The 19,913-nt window shown below is 40.7% G+C and overlaps 1 protein-coding gene across 1 annotated transcript in view; it reads left to right on the forward strand.

Annotated features, from left to right (window-relative positions):
• Positions 1-275: 275 nt before the first annotated feature.
• Positions 276-19,913, forward strand: part of NOS2 (nitric oxide synthase 2) — a gene marked incomplete at its 5' end in the record, with an annotated part of 22,260 nt that continues 2,622 nt past the window's right edge. Inside the window, 17 exons of the mRNA XM_015825553.1 lie at positions 276-415; positions 1,127-1,301; positions 1,462-1,563; positions 3,270-3,464; positions 4,567-4,649; positions 4,732-4,876; positions 7,611-7,715; positions 7,807-7,856; positions 8,958-9,132; positions 10,221-10,353; positions 11,923-12,001; positions 13,042-13,220; positions 13,852-14,015; positions 15,127-15,337; positions 16,371-16,458; positions 17,680-17,801; positions 18,644-18,792. Coding sequence (XP_015681039.1) covers positions 276-415; positions 1,127-1,301; positions 1,462-1,563; positions 3,270-3,464; positions 4,567-4,649; positions 4,732-4,876; positions 7,611-7,715; positions 7,807-7,856; positions 8,958-9,132; positions 10,221-10,353; positions 11,923-12,001; positions 13,042-13,220; positions 13,852-14,015; positions 15,127-15,337; positions 16,371-16,458; positions 17,680-17,801; positions 18,644-18,792 — 2,295 coding nt within the window. The remainder of the gene's footprint in view (positions 416-1,126; positions 1,302-1,461; positions 1,564-3,269; positions 3,465-4,566; positions 4,650-4,731; positions 4,877-7,610; positions 7,716-7,806; positions 7,857-8,957; positions 9,133-10,220; positions 10,354-11,922; positions 12,002-13,041; positions 13,221-13,851; positions 14,016-15,126; positions 15,338-16,370; positions 16,459-17,679; positions 17,802-18,643; positions 18,793-19,913) is intronic.

A 19,913-nucleotide genomic window follows, 5' to 3' on the forward strand; every position in this document is an offset into this window, starting at 1 on the left:
AAACCTGCAACCAGTGCAGTTCCCACAGCACTGGTGTTACCTGGGCCACCCTGGGGGCGCCTAAAGCTGTCTGTGCTGCTGCATTCTGCATCCCATATAGAGCGCATTGCAATAGTCCAAACGTGAGATGATCAGGGCATTCTACCTTTTACCAAAACTGCATCCAGTTCCAGAACCCATAATTCATGCTCTTTGGACATTCAATGAGTTGAATACTCTGTCTCATCTCAGAAAAAAAGAAAAAAAAATCACCATCTTTGTTTCCCTTCTGTCAGCTCTGCATCCAGCTTGGCTGGAAAGCCAAATATGGCTGCTTTGATGTGCTTCCACTGGTCCTGCAAGCCAATGGTCAAGACCCAGAATTATTTGAATTGCCGCCAGAGCTCATCCTGGAGGTGTCGATGGAGCATCCCACGTAAGCATCTTGGCTTCAGATGACAGAAGCCCAGGCTTGTTTGTGATGGGTCAGGTGGGTGACTATCAAAGCAAGATTGTTTGCTGAGACCTCGGGACAGGTTGGCTCGGCTTTTATTTGGTTAAATGATGTCGAGCGTGCCCTTGGAGATAACAGGCAAGCAAAACTGAGCTGAAAGTAATGAATCAGCAAGAATGTTTAGTCCTGAAGCTTTGCAGTTTTTCTCATCTCGGATTTAATCAAAATGAGTTCTTTCTCTCTCTTAGTGATATAATCAGGGAAAACTTTCACCAGATGCTAAGGCCACTGTTACGAAACAGAGTCCAAACATAGATAGCAGGGCCATTATAGTCCAAATTTCCAGTTATTTGTGTTTTTCCCCTTCCAACAGAGTAACTTAACGAGAAGCGGCTGTTGAGGAACTGAGATGCAGTGTGAATTTACAATGAAAGAACCAATAGGTTATCCCAGGGGTAGGCAACCTTGGCTCTTTTATGACTCGTGGACTTCAACTCCCAGAATTCCTGAGCCAGCCATGCTGAGGAGAAAGGGAGAGGTTTCCATGCTGAGCCATGCCGGCTCAGGAATTCTGGGAGTTGAAGTCCACAAGTCATAAAAGAGCCAAGGTTGCCTACCCCTGGGTTATCCAGTCAAAAAAACCAAAAAACGGGGATAGCTTGTTAATACAACTCTCTGTGATTCTTTCTGCAGATATGAATGGTTTAAAGACTTGGACTTGAAGTGGTATGCGGTCCCAGCTGTGTCTAATATGCTCCTTGAAATTGGTGGGTTGGAATTTACAGCTTGTCCTTTCAACGGCTGGTACATGGGGACTGAGATTGGGGTACGGGACTTCTGCGACGCCCGGCGCTACAATATTCTTCAGGTAACCCTTCTGAAGGCTGGGCGGGTGGTGAAGCTGTGTTTTAGGTGGCCAGAGGCATCTGCAGAGCGGCGGGTGCAGAGAATGAAAGCTGTATCATGCCATTTCAGTGAAGCTAGAATAAGACACATTGTCTGTTCCCCGTTTTGTCTGCTTGATCCAGGAAGTGGGGAGAAGGATGGGCTTGGAAACAAATAAACTCTCTTCGCTGTGGAAAGACAAAGCCGTCGTAGAGGTTAACGTTGCCGTGCTCCATAGTTTTCAGGTGAGTGGGAAAAGAGGAGGCAAAAAGTCACTCTTCTCTATTTCTAGCCTCTTCCTTTGCGGTGAGATGGTCTGAAGTTGAGAACTGATGGTGTTTTTTTACCTTCAAAGAAGAAAAGGCTTGGTTGGAGATCTTTGCAAGCCACTAACCCAACCATTGATTGGATCAGTTGCTTCTTAGGGTAAATCATTTGCTCATAATCAATAAGGGAAGCTCTGGAAAGCAGAGAAATCACCAAGAAAGTATGTTCTCAGGGTATCCTGCCGAACTGTATTTATTTATTAACCTTTAATTATATGATTATAGTTAACTTTACTTATTATAATTGTTTAGTATTATCTAAAATATGTTTATCCAATATGTATACCCGGACGGTAGCTTGCTTGTTAAAGCATGGGATTATTGTTGGGGGTTTGGAGTCCCCCATTACCCTACCCCGAATTCCTTATTCCTATCCTTTCCCATACCTGTACTGATCCTACTATTACCCTACCTGTATAAAATCAAATAAAATATTTTTTTTAAAAAAGAAAAGAAAAGGCAGAGAAGGGTTGTTGATGTCCTTCAAAAAATAGTCATCAGTGGCAGCCATACCATTCGGCTGTCACACTAGATTTATTTATTTCTCAATCAATCAATCATATCAAATTATGGAGATGTGATTCGGGGCAGCAAACGTAAGATCAAAAACCAAGAGAACAAAATAAAACAGTAAGAACACAAGTGCGCAGTCTAACTAACCCAATCTATATATGTAAAACAGTGGTGCCAAAAAAATTCCACATTGATGGGCTCACCCACCTCCAGCACCCCGTGCCTGAGGGAACATCCAGGTCTTCAGGGATTAATGTAAAGTCAGTAGTATTTTAAGTGGTCCATGAAAAGATCAAAACTTCAAGAGGCCTCACAGCTCTGGGATCAAAGCCCTGTCCCCTTTTCTTGCACATTGCCACTTTGACTTTTCTGACAACCCCTCCCATGAATGCCCCAGGGAGGCAGTCTGTATTATTTCATTTATTCCTAATTATAGTCAGCCATATTATCTCTGTTGGAAGCCCTTCTTGCTCATTTGAGTAAACACAGGTAATCCTTGACCTTCGAGTGCCGTTGAGCCCAAAATTTCCGTTGTTAAGCAGGACAGTTGTTAAATGATTTTTGCCCCATTTTATGACCTTTCTTGCCACTGTTGTTAGCTGAATTTCTGCAGTTAAATTACTAACATGGTTGCTAAGTGAATCTGGCTTCCCCATTGACTTTGCTTGTCAGAAAGTCGCAAAACATGATCACATGATCCCGGAACATTGCAACCGTCCTAAGTACATGCCAGTTGCCAAGTGTTCGAATTTTGATTACTAACAAAGTGTTGTTAGTGAATCTGGCTTCCTCATTGACCCTGCTTGTTAGAAGGTTGCAAAAGGGGGTCACATGACCCTGGGACACATGACTCTGGAACGCTGCAACTGTCATAAGTACATGCCAGTTGCCAAGTCTCCAAATTTTGATTATGTAACCACGGAGATGCTGCAATGGTTGTGTGAAAAATGGTCATAGGTCACCTTTTTCAGCGCTGTTGTAACTTCAAACAATCACTAAACACATGATTGTAAGTCGAGGACTACCTATAAAGCCATGGACTTGTGCCTGAAAGTTTTAACCAACATGTACACTGGAATTAAGTAAGTTTTGCATTTCTGTGACTCTTCTAGAAGCAAAGCATCACCATCATGGACCACCATTCTGCTGCTGAATCATTCATGAAATATATGCAGAATGAATATCGGATCCGCGGTGGGTGTCCGGCAGATTGGGTTTGGCTGGTTCCTCCCATCTCCGGTAGCATTACGCCTCTCTTCCACCAGGAGATGTTGAATTACATTATTTCACCATTCTATTATTATCAGGTGAGCTAAGCACAGTTCAGTTGATCGCGTGGTTCACATTAGCCTCTTTCAATTCAAAACCAGCAATGTTTTCCACGAAAACATTATTCTGGCTTTTGTAATTATTTTGTTTTTAATTTCTTGATTAGATTTTTTTTTTAAATCCCACCTTCATTACTTTATGTAATTTAAAATGACAAACTTAGCTAACATTCCTTCCTCCTTCTATCTTCCCCACAACAATCCTGTGAGGTAGGTTGGGCTGAAAGAGAGTGACCTGGCTAAGTCAGCCAGCTTACTTGCATGCCTCAGGTGGGATTAGAACTCGCAGTCTCTTGGTGATTGGCTAAAGTTACCCAGCCAGCTTTCATGCCTAGGGTGGAACTGGAACTCACAGTCTCCTGATATCTAGGCCAGAACTTTAACAAACATGAATTGGCTTCCGTTATATTGGAGCTGATATATCAGGGAAATATAGGATGGATGGATGGACGGATGGAGTAATTTCCCCAGTTCCTAAGTATTATTCCCATGTAAATTGAGTTCAGATCTCTGGTTCACCTCTGCCACCAGCTAATTCAAACTTAGTCCTGCCTTCCTTCTTTTATCCTTATCACACATTTTGTCTAGTCCTAAACATAACTTCAGAAGAGGTAGTTTTGGGGAGCAAGAAATAGCTTAGAACATTATTAAAGAAGCAAGTGTTTCTTATCAACACTAAGTATAAATATACTACAATTAGGCTTGGCAATGATTTGTCAAAGGGTAACCTCCTTGAAGTCATCCTTAACTGATAGCAGTGTCCAAGTATCTCTGTGATTCCTGGATTCCTGGATTCCTAAAAGATTTCAGAATGGCCCAGAAGTGGACAAGGATCCTTAGGAAGAGATACAATTCACCAGTGCCCCAAGTTCAATTTAGGAAGTGCAAAAATCCCATTGTTTTCCACAACAAGGGAGAAAAGGGATAGAAGCAGAATGAGGAAAGAGCCAGTGAAGAAAACATTTGCAGGAGAAGTGATAGGTCTGTGGATTCAGTGATAGCTTTATAAGCAAAATTGGGTAACTGGCTTAAATCCTGGTAATCTGACTTTGAAATGTCCAACTTCTCCCTATTCTTCAAGGTGGATGCATGGAAAACACATATCTGGAAAGATGAGAAACACAAGCCAAAGAAAAGAAAAATCAGATTCTGCATATGGGCCAAGTAAGTTTCCAGGACAAGTTTATAATATCTGTCTGACAATCCACTCACGGATCTGGATCAAAGCAAATGTTCCTCTTCGCAGGGCCGTGTTTTTTGCATCCTTGTTGATGCGAAGAGCCATGGCAGTCAGGATCAAAGCAACGGTGCTCTATGCCACAGAAACGGGGAAATCAGAGACTCTAGCTCGAAAGCTGGGTGACATGTTCAATTGTGCCTTCAGTACCAAGGTAAGATGCCTGTGATTGACCGTGAACAATAAATATTGTTTTGCTTGTGAAGAAGAGCAATATTATTACAGATATTTAGAAAATAGTGCAGTGTCCCTGCCTTCCAGTTGTGTAAAGCAGAGACAGGGTTGATAAAATAGGTAAGGTAGCTTTTATGAATAGAATAGAATAGAATAGAATAGAATAGAATAGAATAGAATAGAATAGAATAGAATAGAATAGAATTGGAAGGGACCTTGGAGGTCTTCTAGTCTACCCCCCCCCCTCAAGCAGGAGAACCTATACCATTTCAGAAAAGTGACTGTCCAGTCTGTTCTTAAAAACCTCCAGTGATGGAGCACCCACAATTTCTGAGGGCAAGCTGTTCCCCTGGTTAACTGTCCTCACTGTTAAGAAGTTTCTCCTTAATTCCAGGCTGCTTCTCTTTTTGATCAGCTTCCAACCATTGTTTCTTGTCCTGCCCTCTGGTGCTTTGGAGAATAATATGACTCCCTCTTCTTTGTGGCAGCCTCTCAAATACTGGAATACTGCTATCATGTCAGCCCTGCTTCTTCTTTTCTTTAGGCTAGCCAAACCCAAGTCCTGCAGCCGTTCTTCATATGTTTTAGTCTCCAGCCTTGGATCATCTTAGTTGCTCTTCTCTGAACTTTTTCCAGGGTCTCAACATCTTTTTTGTAGTATGGTGACCAAAATGGGTTGCAATATTCCAGGTGTGGTTTTATAAAGTGGTACTAATACTTTGCGTGATATTGATTCTATGCCTCTGTTTATACAACCGGGATTGTATTAGCTTTTTTGGCGGCTGCTGCACATTGCTGGCTCATAGTCAATTGATCGTCCACTAGGACTCCAAGGTCCCTCTCACAGTTACTGTTTTGAGCCAGGTCTCACCTAATCTGTACTTATACCTTTGGTTTTTCCTGTCTAAATGTAAAACTTTGCTTTTCTCCACATTAAAACTCATTTGTTGGATAGGGCCCTTTGTTTCAGTTTGTCAAGATCTTTTTGAATCCTGAGCTTTAGGGAAGCTTTTAGAGAAGGTTGTCTTCCACAATGTATCATGTCAGTACCGAAGTTTGGCTATGTTCTTAAGTAACCTGTGTCCCCTTGAACCTAAATTGAAAACTGTTTCATATTAGAGCTTTGTAGCACTTTAGGTTGGTTTTTTTTTAAAGTGCTCCAAAGAACACATGGACATTCATTCTTGAATAGCTCAACTTCTGCTTGAAACTATGAAATACCATTATCAATAAAAATAGAAGGATACATCAATTCCCACAATTGATGAAAGGCTGCAAAAGTTCATAGAGTTTGCAGAGATGGCTAAATTGACTGCTTTGATTAAAGAAAAGAACGCAGTTAATTTGATTTCTACTTGGAAACCACTTTTGGACTTTGTGCTTGAGGTGGGAAAAAAAAGAAACTTTGATTTTGGGTTTTGCTGATTAAATAGGTTTGTTGTTATAGAAATGGCTAGTAAATACTATTATATAACAAATGTTTTTTATTATTACCGTATTCTATTGCACTAAAAGGGATTGAAAGTCAATGCTTTTCTTTTTCTTTTCCCCTCTCCCCTACCCTTTTTTCCCTTCCCCTTTCCACCCTTATTTTCCCATTTTCATTTTTCTTTATTTTCTTTCTGTATTTTATATTTTGATAAACAAGTAAAATATTGAGAACAGAAATGCCATTACCAATAAGTCTTGACCATTGCCTAGAGCAGCAGTCGCCAAGCTTTTGGGCAACAGGGACCAGTTTCGTGGAAGGCAATTTTTCCATGCATTGGGGAAGGAGGAGGAGCATGCAAACTAGATCCCTCGCATGCTCAGTTTACAGTAGGGTTCATGCTCCTATGACAGTGGTGGCGAACCTATGGCATGCATGCCACAGGCTGCACTCAGAGCCCTCTCTGTGGGCACGCGCACCGTCGCCCCAGTCCTAGGCCTTCAGCTGGGTTTTATAAAACCTTTTCGCTTTAGTTCAATCAGTCAATTTCAACTTCTCGTGGGGAAAAAAAAGATCTTGCAAAGTTGGAATTGATTGATTGAACTTTTTAGTCCCACCCAGTCTACCGTTACCACCACAGCTACGCTCACCCAATGGGCCACACCCACCCAATGGGCCACACCCACCCAGCACTCGACAGTGCATAAGTGGGTTTTGGGTTGCAGTTTGGGCACTCAGTCTCTAAAAGGTTCGCCATCACTGTCCTATGAGAACCTAATGCCTGATGATCTGAGGTGGAGCTGAGGGGGTGATGCTAGCGCTGGGGAGTGGCTGCAAATGCAGATGCAGTTTGCTCGCTCACCCGCTGCTCACCTCCAGTTGTGAGCCCCGGTTCCTAACAAGCCACGGACCAGTACCGATCCTTGGCTCAAGGTTTGAGGATCCCTGGTCTAGAGCAGGGGTCCCAATCCCCATCCGTGGACCAGTAACAGGCCGTGGCATGTCAGCAACCGGTCTACACAAACAAGCAAAGCCCCGTCCATGGGATGCAGGCAGCACACAAAACCACACACTCTCCGGTCTGCAGAAAAACCTTTCTCCACAGAACCGGTCTCTGGTGCCCAAAAGGTTGGGGACCTCTGGTCTAGAAGACCTTATGGTCTGACTATATGTTTCCCACTTCTGAAAAAAGATGGACAATGAATATTGTTTTTTGCCTCAAAATGTTTTATCCACTTACATCTACCTTCTTACAGTTCCTGATAACATTTCTTTCTCCTTTTAGGTTACCTGTATGGGTGATTACAACCTAAGAGACCTTGAGAAGGAAACTCTTCTTCTGGTGGTCACCAGCACTTTTGGAAATGGCGATGCCCCAAGCAATGGCAAAGTAATATTTTTAATTCATGCTATATATACAGATTTTCCATAATCAGTCAGACTGTTCGTGCCATATAACGGTCTTTCTTTTTTTATTATAGACTCTGCAGAATGCCCTCTTGTCTATGAAACAACTGAGTAACAAATTCCGGTAATTACTTCCAGAATTTTGATTATCCCAGTTAACCGATTCCTATTCTTTATTGAATCTTTTAAATGCCCTTCTTTTAAGATGGACTGCTATTTCATCTAATATAATTTAAACCAGCTTGCCCCAGTTTGGAATTCTCTGTATTGATTATAACTTCAGTGGTTTCAGTGGGAATCAACAGCTCATAATTTGATGGCAATGGAACTACTTCTGAAAACCATCTGCTAGGATATCCATGGACTTCCTCATACAGTTGGTTGCTCACTATGAAAAGAGACTGCTGAATTAGATGGGCCAGGGATCCAATCCAGCAGTGCGCTGAATATGTACCTATGTTTTATCACACCCCCCCCCGCAAATGGAAAATGATGGTTGAGTCCAAAATGGATAGATGACACAAATTGGGGGAGCAGACCTACAGCAAAAGTTTATTCTCTGTTTTAAACAGGAATATGTCCTCTCTCTATCTGGAAGTATAGGAAATTAAACCTTCTCTTCCCAAAGCTCATATCTAACTTTTGAGCTAATGTTCCCATCACCTCTGCCTTCGTATCATCTATTTGAAAGTGACTCCCCATCTTTCTTAAGGATGTTTCAGATGGTGGTTAAAAAAGGGTTATAAAAGATAGACTAGAGGTAGAACTGGTTCTGGTTTTTAATTGATGTGCTAGCTATTAGGTGACTGTATGATCCTATTTTTTACAGTATTTTTTATTATTGGAATTTTATTGGTATGTTTTTATTGGTATGTTCATCACAACCTCTGGTGAAGTGGGCGGCATACTAGTAGAGTAATACAAATGACTTTATTTCTTTATTTGCGCATTTATTTATCTTGATCAGCAGGCCCCCAGCTGATATGAAACCTGTTAAGTATAATAGATAAAAATGTTGGTTGGCTATAAAAGTATTCTCAGTTCTATCAAGCTGCAGGCTTGTGAACTTTTCAATAGATTGTTAGCAGAGGTACTTCAACAGGGACAATCTCAGAAGGAAAAATGCCTGTGTTAAAATGAGATCTCTTCCAACACACATATTTGTCCATGGTTGTATATATATATATAAAAAACCAGCATTAATGCAGCTTTTCTCTTGAAACAGGTATGCAGTTTTTGGCTTGGGTTCAAGCATGTATCCAGAATTCTGTGCCTTTGCCCGTCTTGTGCACCAAAAACTTGCACAGTTGGGGGCATTTCCAATCAGCCCAATGGGTGAAGGAGATGAACTCAATGGGCAAGAAGAAGCTTTTCGGAACTGGGCCATTCTTACATTTCAGGTAACCATAATAATCTTGATGCACAGTGAGTCTTGGAGTTTGCAATGTCTCTGCAGGGGATAGCAGAATCCAGTGTCTTTCAAACTTGGCAACTTTCAGATGTGTGGACTGCAACTCCCAGAATTTCACAGACAGGACGAGGAATTCTGGGAGTTGAAATTCACACATCTAAAAGTTGCCAAATTTGAAAAAACACTGCTTTAGCTTAATTTCCTGGGAGAAAAGAGAGGTTTAAGGTTTGGCCCAGCCCCAAAACATTATTTATCCCAGAAACGAAGAATCTAAATGAGATGAACATAGAACAGGAAAAATGAATGTATTTGACTTCTATAGGAAGGTAGCCTTAGAATACAGATAGTTCTCATTTAGCAACCACAATTGGGACTGGCAATTCCAGTCAAGCAAAGAGTTTACTAAATAAACTCACAACTGGACTTAGGGTCTTCTTCAGCTTTCACTGACTTTACAAGCTGTGAAGGTTGTAAATGCAAGGATCAGTCTTAAAATTGCTTTTTATCACCTTCCTAAATAAGGCAGTCATTTAACAAAAACTACTTGTATATTGCTATACAAGTATATTGCTGTTTTACTTCCTGTTTCTTCTTGCAGAAACCTGTGTAGAGTCTGTGTTGACACCACACTGCCGATTAGCCATGCTATTGAATTAACAGGCAGCATTCTCGGTCTTTCTCCTCTCATTCCCAATGGTGTCCCTAGTTATCCATTAAATTGTTCTAAGAAACAATGGGGCTAATCTTCTAATCCAGCTTTGCTTCCTAAAGAAGCAAATCATGTCACTTCCATGCATAATGGATGGTAATTACATTGAAAACTCTCACTTTCCTTCTCCATGCACACATTAGTGAAGGCCTCCCGAGAAGTGTGAAAGCTGTATTGTTTGTGTGATCCTTGCAGTTGCTGTGCTGTGAATTGAAAATGTGTTTTTAAGCAAGCCACTTGACTGAAATTAATTTCATTTACTTTCAACCCCTAACTGGAAGGTTCAAGATGACTAACCCAAAGGCCCAAGACGATTACATAGAGTCCTCGATAACTTTCATCTATTCTTTTTATATATATTTGAAAAGACGGCCTGTGAAACTTTTGATATCCGCGGAAAGCACAGGATCCTGTTACCAAAAGAATATACATGTAAAGAAACCTGGAACCCCAAGAATTTTAGGATTGTATATGACTCTCAGCCGTTGGCTTTAGAGAAAGGTATGTTTTCCTCTGATCCCTTAAATGCCTTTATTTTTAACTGAATGATATTATCATCACTTTGATTCTTTTTAATCAGTATTTTTCAATCCTGGTGACTCTAAGATACATGGACTTTATGCTGGCTGTGGAATTCTGGCTGTTGAATTCCACACTTCTTAAAGTTGCCAAGGTTGGAAAACAGGGTTTAATTCATGAAATATATCCTAGTAGATATTAGGGAAATATTTTAAAATCAAAAGGGATGTGTTCTGAACTTGAACAAAATATCATATTTTTAGGGTTTTGTTCCAAATTCAAGACAAAATTTGTCTTGAGTTATTCTACCCTAGGGAACAATGGCAACTTGAAACAAAGCAAAGATGGAATAAAAATTAATGCTGACTCCTGTCTACAGCACAACTTACATAAAAGTGGACAAGGGCAAGATTTAAAATAAATATCTATATTTTTAATTTTTTAAAAAATCATACATATTTTTATATTATTTTACATTATTTTATTTGTACATTAGCAAATGGATAGCTGTGTAGCTACTCGCATTTCTGTTCTAACGAATAAAAAGGGGAAAAAAACCAAGCAGTTGTTTCAGATTCTCATTGTTCCATACACACTATGCTGAATTTGTTCCATCATTAAAAGGTGCCAATTGTATGTTTCCAATTTTATGTTTTATTCTAAGCTCATAACAAAGTATATTCCCCATTTTGTGCCCGTCCATTGGGTGACAATATAATTTCAATTATACCCTTGAAATCATAACTGCCTAATCACATTTTCCAGTTCTGTTCTCTATCTTATGGCAGATGAATTATAGATAAATCGTTAATAAACTAAAATTGACATTTGCTTCTCTTCAATTAGTCCACTTGTATGTGTTAACAACCACACAACAACCACAAAATACAGATTTTGGTTGTGCAGAGATCCACTTCAAAAGGCAGTCAGGTAGTCCTTGAATTACAACCTGTTACTTAATAGTTGTTTAAAGACTTGAAAAAAGTAGGTTATGACCTGTTCTCAAAATTACGACTACCACATTCATACACAATCACACACACACACATGTCCTAGAGCCATATTATGGCATTTGGGGCACTGGGCAACTAGCTCACATTTATGACTGGTTGCAGCATCACATGGTCATGTGAATGCAATTTGCAATGTTTTTTGCCATTTTCCAGCCAAAAACGTCCATTAGATAAGTTGGATTCAGACTACATGATCTGCTTAACGACTGCAGCGATTGGCTTAACAATAGTTGTAAAAATGGTTGCAAAACCAAGCCCAGTCATTTAATGACTCAACGTATAACTTACAACCAAAATGCCAGGCTCAATTGCAATTGTAACTCAAGGACTACCCATATGTGATAGGAGTGCAACCAGGTATGCAGGTTACTGAGAACACCTCAAAAACAGCTGCATCTTTCCCACAGCTGCTCCAGCATCTTGGGGGAAATTGCACTGGGTTTAAGATGTCTTGGGATGGTTTTGAGGTCTTATCTGGAATGGTCCAAATTTTTTTTAGCTGTGGCAAAAGACAAGTTTGTTTCTGTTTTCTCTGTAGCACTTGGTGATATTCATGGGAAAAATGTAGTTCCACTGATCCTCAAATTTCGGCAGAATCTTCAAAGTTCACAGTCCAGGTATTCTTTCATGCTTCCTGTTTTTTATTTTGAACCCATTAAACATCTAACTGCCCATAAGCATGCGTTCAAATTTGCAGAAAGATGTTATTTTTAACTTTGTGCCATGCAGAGGTTGTATTAGCCATTGTGTACTTAGATATGCATTTTGATCAGAACTGACTAAACTTTTCCATGTGATTATATATACAAGCATATAGTTTATATCAATAAAAGAATTACATTTTACCAATAAATAGTTAAATATAATTGTTCCAAAATAAAATAACGTTGAAAATCACTGATTTTAGCTCAACACAAGGAAGAGAGACACTTCTTTTTAAGGGCCAAAAGCTAAATTCAGTCTTTAAAAGACCTGTCAAGAGTTGTATGTGGCAATAAAGATGGGCTAAGAAGAAGAAGAAAAATCATTTTTAATCTTCCCTTTTCTTGCTGGAAAAGGTATTAACATTTTTCAATCTCTTGGCGTGAGTCAATTACATTTTAAATGTTTAGGAGGTTAAAATCCTTGTCTAAAGAGATGCTCAATCATCCAAGTCATGGTGGTCCCAGTCAGGATCGAACTCTGTGGGCAGAGTTAGCCTGCAATACTGCATTCTGACCACTGCGCCACCAGGACTCCAGGTCATGGTGGTCCCAAAGGTGCTTTTTCAAAAAGGCAACTGAATTTTCTTGGGTTTTTTCCTTTGAAAAACGTTTCATTTTTCATCCAAGAACTGAAAAAGCTTCTTGGATGAGAAGTGAAACATTTTTCAAAGGAAAAAGACAAGAACGTTCAGTTTCCTTTTGGAAAAAGCATCTTTGGGATTTAAAATCCTCGCTGTACATCTCGTTAGTTTATGGGAGCTTATGGCTTATGGCTTCCCTCCACTAAAAATATAAAGACATGTATTAAAGTTCAAAAGTTTTCCCATAAATGGTGTCAAACAACTATAACGCTTCCCGCATGAAGTTTGAGAAGTATCCTGTCTATGGTTTTAATAAGGAAATCCTGTGACGGTTGACCTAAAACGAGTTTGTGTTTCCCTTTCCTTTTTCAGCCGTGTTACCATGCTAATTAAACTTTCCTGTGAAACCAATCAGGAAATCAACTATCTCCCAGGAGACCATCTTGGGATCTTCCCTGAAAACCAAAAAGCTTTGGTTGATGGCATCATATCCCATGTTGCAGATGCTCCTCCATTCAATGAAATCATTAGACTGGAAGCATGCTGTGATCGTAAGTCTGGAGTCCTCTTTCCAACTTTTTTTTGCCATGGGATATGAGTGGATATCTTTATAAATAAAGGTGCGTTTTGGCTCATGAAAGGGACAACGCATATCCAGGTGAATTTGGAGTGAACAAGGAAAGGAAAAGGATACCTCTGCTATCTTAGCATTCAGCTCTTTTCTCTTTGGGCAAGAGTAGGCAGCATTTTAGCCTTTCACCTTCCAAAGGGAACTCATGGTGAAGGGATGGCCTTATCAGAAAGGGTGTGTGTGTGTGTGTGTGTGTGGAATTTGGGGCTTTCTTTGTTCAATTTGGGGTGTGGCATTTTCGCTAGCTATTTTTCCCCTGAGTAAAATAGGCGTGTTAAGTCAATTGAGAGTTTAACGCTCCTGTTTTACTACTTTCACACTCCAAAATGGGAACGCCATTCATTACAAATTGGGCAGAATGACTCAAACCCTCTGGAGATGAGGTATCCCCTGCAGGGATGAGATTGACTTCAATTAACAGTTCAGGTCAACAGGAAAGACTATTTTGGAAGGCAACTGGTCAGATATATTTATTTTAGACTTAGATGAAGTCTCTCTTTCTTCTGTTGACTCTCAGAATATATTCTCACCCATTTCCTCTTTCATTCCAGGTGACTACTGGACTCCTTACAAAAAGTTTCCAGCATGTACACTGGCACAAGCTTTGATGCATTTCCTTGATGTAACCTCTCCTCCTTCCCAGCAGTTGCTAAGATCTTTTTCCCAGCTGGCAAAAGATGAAAATGAGAAGGAAAGGCTGAATCTCTTGTGTCATGTGAGTTTGGGATCAGTTACGGGCAGGGAGAAAAAATAGTACTTGTAGAACATGTCTCTGTTTCACCTGCTAGCACCTGGTCAACCATGGTTGATCTCCAAAAGTTAGGCAAGGTTGGACTCAGTGCTAATACCAGTTTACAATGCCTTGGTAAGACCACACTTGGAATATTGCATCCAGTTTTGGTCACCATGATATAAAAAAGATGTTGAGATTCTAGAAAGAATACAGAGAAGAGTAACAAAGATGAATAGAGAGCTGAAGGTTAAAACATATAAAGAACGGTTGCTGGAATTGGGTATGTCTAGTTTAATGAACAGAAGGACTAGGGGTGACATGATAGCAGTGTTCCACTATCTCGGGCTGCCACAAAGAAGAGGGGGTCAAGCTGTTCTCCAAAGCACCTGAAGGCAGGACAAGAAGCAATGGATGGAAACCAATCAAGGAGAGAACCAACCTAGAACTAAGGAGAAATTTCCTGACAGTGAGAACAATTAATAATCAATAGAACGACTTTCCTCCAAAGTCTGTGGGTGCTCCAACACTGGAGGTTTTTAAAAAAAAGATTGGACGACAATTTGTCTGAAATAGTATAGAATTTTTTGCTTGATCAGGGGTTGGACTAGATAGAAGACCTCCAATGTCCCTTCCAACTCTGTTATTCTGTTAGTGCTTGGGTGGGAGACCATCAGGAGATTGCATGGCTGTGTAGACCATACTGGGAAGCTGAAAAAATTCCAATAGCAGATCACTTTTGTCCTGCTACTAAAAAAGCTACATTGACATGTCTGTATAGTCATGTGGATTCAAGCTCAACTCAAGAGGGGCTTTAATATAGCTACAATAGTGCAACCCCAGTGAACTGATTCGGGATCGGTAACATAATAACTTTGTTTAGGATAGCACATTTTCATCTCTGGCTTTGAGTCAAACTGATGCCTATTGTAGTTATTTCTATGCTCATTTCCAGTTTTATATTTATGTTATCCAATTTTATACGATGCCATTATTTCTACGACAAGCTGCACCTCCATTTCGGAGGAGATATAAATATAAATCGATGCATAAACACCAGGTACCGGAGTGTCTATATGTTTGCTTTTCACTGTAGAATTTGGAGGAATACAACAAGTGGAAATTTTACAACAGCCCTACTATCTTGGAAGTCCTGGAGGAATTCCCATCCATCAGGATCTCAACATCCTTTTTACTCTCTCAGCTGCCTTTACTCAAGCCCAGATATTACTCGATCAGTTCTTCGCAGGATTGGGAGCCTCAGGAATTACATTTGACTGTGGCAGTGGTGACCTATAGATCTAAAAGTAAGTGGGTTTTCTGTTCTGAAACTCCATTGGCCCTGTGTTTGCGCTGATCCTTCATTAAATGTGAGAGCTGCTTTGGTCTAGTGTGGTTAAAGCACCAGGCTAGGAATTAGGAGACCGAGAGTTCTAGTCCCACCTTAGGCATGAAAACTGGCCTGGTGACCTTGGACCAGTCATTTTTTTCTCCACCAAGCCCACCTCACAGAATTGTTATTGTGAAGAAAAATAAGAGGAGGAAGGAGGATTAGCTATGTTCATCATCTCGAGTTATTTAAAAATAATAAAGCAGAATAAAAAAAATTAAAAACGTGCTTTTGAACAGCTCAACAAATATTAGCATCCCAAGGGTATATCCTTTTTCCAGCTGTGCTAGGAATCATCCTTTCTTGGAGGTGGCAAAAAGTTCCTGCAACTTTTTATCAACTCCAAGAAAGAAGAGTAAATACAGGTGGTCCTCAATTTACGACCACAGTTGAGCCCAAAATTTTGGTTGCTATGCGAGACAATTGTTGAATTTTGCCCCATTTTACGACCTTTCTTGCCACAGTTGTTAGGTGAATCACTGCAGCTATTAAGGTGGTAACCTGGTTGTTAAGTGAATCTTCCTCATTGACTTTACTTGTAAGAAGGTCGCAAAAGGTGATCACATGACCCTGGGAGACTGCAACCATGATAAATATGAGTTGCCAAGTATCTAAATTTGGATCACATGACCATGGGGATGCTAAAATGGTTGTGTGAAAAATGGTCACAAGTCACTTTTTTCAGTACCATTGTAACTTTGAATGTGCCCTAAATGAACTGATGTAAGTTGAGGACTACTTGTACCCTGAATTCTTGGGAGTCTTCTCCAAAAGGAAAGTTCAAAAGCATTAATACTCTTCTTATCCTCTGAGTAGGGCCTGCTAAAATCACCATACAGCAAAGTCTGTCTACTCTCCTATAACCTTTCTTGCAATTTCAGTTCAACCTTCTCAAAATACTTCACAAAAACATCATATGTGTGGTCTTTTTTCTCCCCCTTTCTTCTCAGATGGAAAAGGTCCAGTGCACCATGGGGTTTGCAGTACTTGGCTGAACACGATGGACCTGAAAAAGACAATCCCCTGTTTTATTCGCAGGTAAAGTTGCAGATGAAAAGTAGCTGGTAATAAAAACTTCTGTTAGGGGTGTAAAGCATATGGACTAATTTCTGAAAAGCCTATGAATTAATTTCTGTAAAGCATATGGACTAATTTCTGTGCTGTTCAAAGACCTGTAAATAGAAATTAAGATAAGGGGATGGGCTGCATCTTAGCCTTTTCTCTAAGTAAGAAGGAAAAGAAAGATAAAAGCAGACCAACGAGGCCTAAACATTTCCAGATGGCATAGGTAGTATCTATTTCAATGTACAGGTAATCTTCACTTATCAACTGCCTCATTTAGCACCCATTTGAAGTTGTAAAAAAATGAAGGTGTAAAAGAACAGCGTTATCACCTCCTCACATTTACAACTGTCACATTGTACCATGGTCACATAACAATAACAATAACAATAATAATAATGAAGTTGGAAGAGACCTTGGAGGTCATCTAGTCCAACCCCTTGCTCAGGCAGGAAACCTTATACCATTTCAGACAATTGGCTGTCCAGTCTCTTCTTTAAAACTTCCAGTGTTGGAGCATTCACCGCTTCTGGAGGCAGGTTGTTCCACTGGTTAATTGTTCTAACTGTCAGGAAGTTTCTCCTTAGTTCTAGGTTGCTTCTCTCCTTGATTAGTTTCCACCCGTTGCTTCTCGTCCTGCCTTCAGGTGCTTTGGAAAATAGCTTGACTCCCTCTTCTTTGGGGCAGCCCCTGAGATATTGGAACACTGCTATCATGTCACCGCTCCTCCTTCTCTTCATTAGACCAGACATACCCAATTCCAGCAACCGTTCCTTATATGCTTTAGCCTCCAGTCCCCTAATCATCTTTGTTGCTCTTCTCTGTCCTCTTTCTAGAGTCTCAACATCTTTTTTACATCGTGGTGACCAAAACATGATTGCATTTGCATGCTTCCTAAGTTGCTTGTGACATACAGAATTCATGGGGAACACAAAAGTAACATTGCAAATCAATCACATGATGTTTTGCAAAGAGGAAGTGTCATAAGTCCACGGTGGTCATGTAATTTTCTGCTTAGCGACCACAATGTTTAGCAATGGGATTGCCAGTCCCAGTTGTGATCACTAAGTGACAACTACTTCGATCTGTTTGAAAGCTAAAGAGATTAAGATACACGATGTGTTGCAAAATCATCTGAGAAGAGATATTTGCACTTCATGCTTCTCTGGGAGTAAGATATTTATTTGTCTTGTCTAGTGCTGATGGATTTCGACTTCCAAAGGATCCAAGGAAACCCTGTATCCTGATTGGTCCCGGCACAGGAATTGCTCCTTTTAGAAGCTTCTGGCAACAACGACTTTTTGACTTAGAAAATAAAGGTGAGGGCTTTGCTACTTTCTGAGCGATCTGGTTGGACAAATCCACAGGTAACTGAAATGGGCAGTGATTAGGGGTTGGCATTATATACAGTACCACTTTATAGTGCTTTACAGCCCTCTCTGAGCGGTTTACAGAGTCATCATATTGCCCCCAACAATCTGGGTCCTCATTTTTACCAACCTTGGAAGGATAGCAGGCCGAGTCAACCTTGAGCTGGTCAAGATCGAACTCCTAGCAGTGAGCAGTGACTTAGCCTACAATACTGCATTCTAACCACTGTGCCACCATGGCTCTAATTAGAAATTAGACTTTCTAATTTCTTATGTTTGGGTCATGGCATACAAGCCTTACACTTTTGGAACACCTGCTTAATTCTGTGAAGTAGATCTCGAAAAGAGAACACATTAAGCTAGGCCAGGGGTAGGCAACCTTGGCTCTTTTATGACTCATGGACTTCAACTCCCAGAATTCCTGAGCCAGCCAAGCTGGCTCTTGAATTCTGGGAGTTGAGGTCCACGAGTCATACAAGAGCCAAGCTTGCCTACCCCTGAGCTAGGCCTAAAGGTAAATCCCAAGTTAGTCTGAGGCAGGTTTTATGCTTCCTTCATGAGACTCATGTTCATGTGTCCCATGCAGAGCTGCAGTTAAATCATTAAATTGTGGTTTTGCAACATGGCTTTGCGCCTCTTAGATGACACTGTGAGTTATTTCTCTTCTTTCAAAATGTGATCACGTTGCTGCATTTAGGGTCCCCCCTCCCCGTTCATTCTGCTGATTGGGACACAAACACTGCCTTGAGCTGCATAAGGAGCCTAGTCGATTTTGGTCTTCTGGTTTATAGGGATCCAAGGGAGGGGTCTGATCCTGCTGTTCGGCTGCCGACACTCCAACCTGGACCACCTCTATCGAGAAGAAATGGCGGAGATGCATCAGAAAGGGATTCTCCAAGCGGTCTACACAGCTTACTCCAGGGAGCCTGGGAGTCCCAAAGTAAGTCTCAGTTGCCTCTTGCCTTGGATACTTTGCTCAGAGCAGAGCAATAAATTGTATCCAGGAAGTCCTGGGTTCAGTCTCTGCTCTCACCGATTAAAAAGAGGGGGAGCACAAAGATAGTAAGGAAGCAGGGTGGCCAAAAGCAGCACAGTGCAGGTGGTCCTCAATTTACAACAGTTCCTTTAGTGACCGTTCAAAGTTACAAGGGCACTGAAAAAAAAATGACTGATGGCCATTTTTCACACTTACGACCGTTACAGCCTCCCCATGGTCACGTGATCAAAACTCGGATGCTTGTCAACCGACTCGTATTTATGACGGTTGCAGTGTCACCTTGGGGACCTTCTAACAAGCATAGATCAACTTGTTAACAACTGTGTTACTAACTTAGCCACTGCAGTGATTCACTTAACAACTGTGGCAAGAAAGATCGTAAAACAGGACAAAACTCACCTAACAAATGTGTCGGTTAGCAACAGAAATGTTGGGCTCAATTGTCGTAAGTTGAGGACTACTTGTACATAATCTCTAACTACCTAAGTAACCTCATCAATGCAAGTGTGTATGGCAGAAACCCCACACTTGCTTGCAGTGATGAACGTACCCAGTTGGGTCAGGAAAATTCTGCAAGCAAACAACCAACTTCCAAGAGGACCAAGAAGTTCACAGTTCAACTCTGAGCTACAGAAAGTCTCTTCTAATAGTATATACATTATGGGTGCCATACTCTAAAATACTAGGATTCACTAGTTATTTGTCCCAGCTGTGGCATAGATTGTCTAACTGTTTCGGTGATAGATACCCTAGTGCCTTCAAAATGTTTTGAAGTATACTTCAACTTTCCCCTTCCCTTCTCTTCTTCCTTACTTTTGGAGTGTAAGTTTATTAGTCTTTTTTTTAAAAAAGAATTATTTGCTTGTAATTCGCTCTGCTCTAAAAAGCTTTGTAGCCAAAGCACTCCAATTCCATGCTTCCAACAGATAAATGAATCTCATAATCCTGGCCACCAGCCTTGCTGGGGAGGGCTAATGGGAACTGTAAGCCAGAAACCTCTGGCAAGCAGTAGACTAATGATCCAGCTTATTAAGTGATTAAATACTGCAGCTCTCTTAGAAAAA

The sequence above is a fragment of the Protobothrops mucrosquamatus genome, unplaced genomic scaffold (genome assembly GCF_001527695.2).
Source record: "Protobothrops mucrosquamatus isolate PMUCROS unplaced genomic scaffold, P.Mucros_1.0 scaffold2684, whole genome shotgun sequence".
NCBI lineage: Eukaryota > Metazoa > Chordata > Lepidosauria > Squamata > Viperidae > Protobothrops > Protobothrops mucrosquamatus.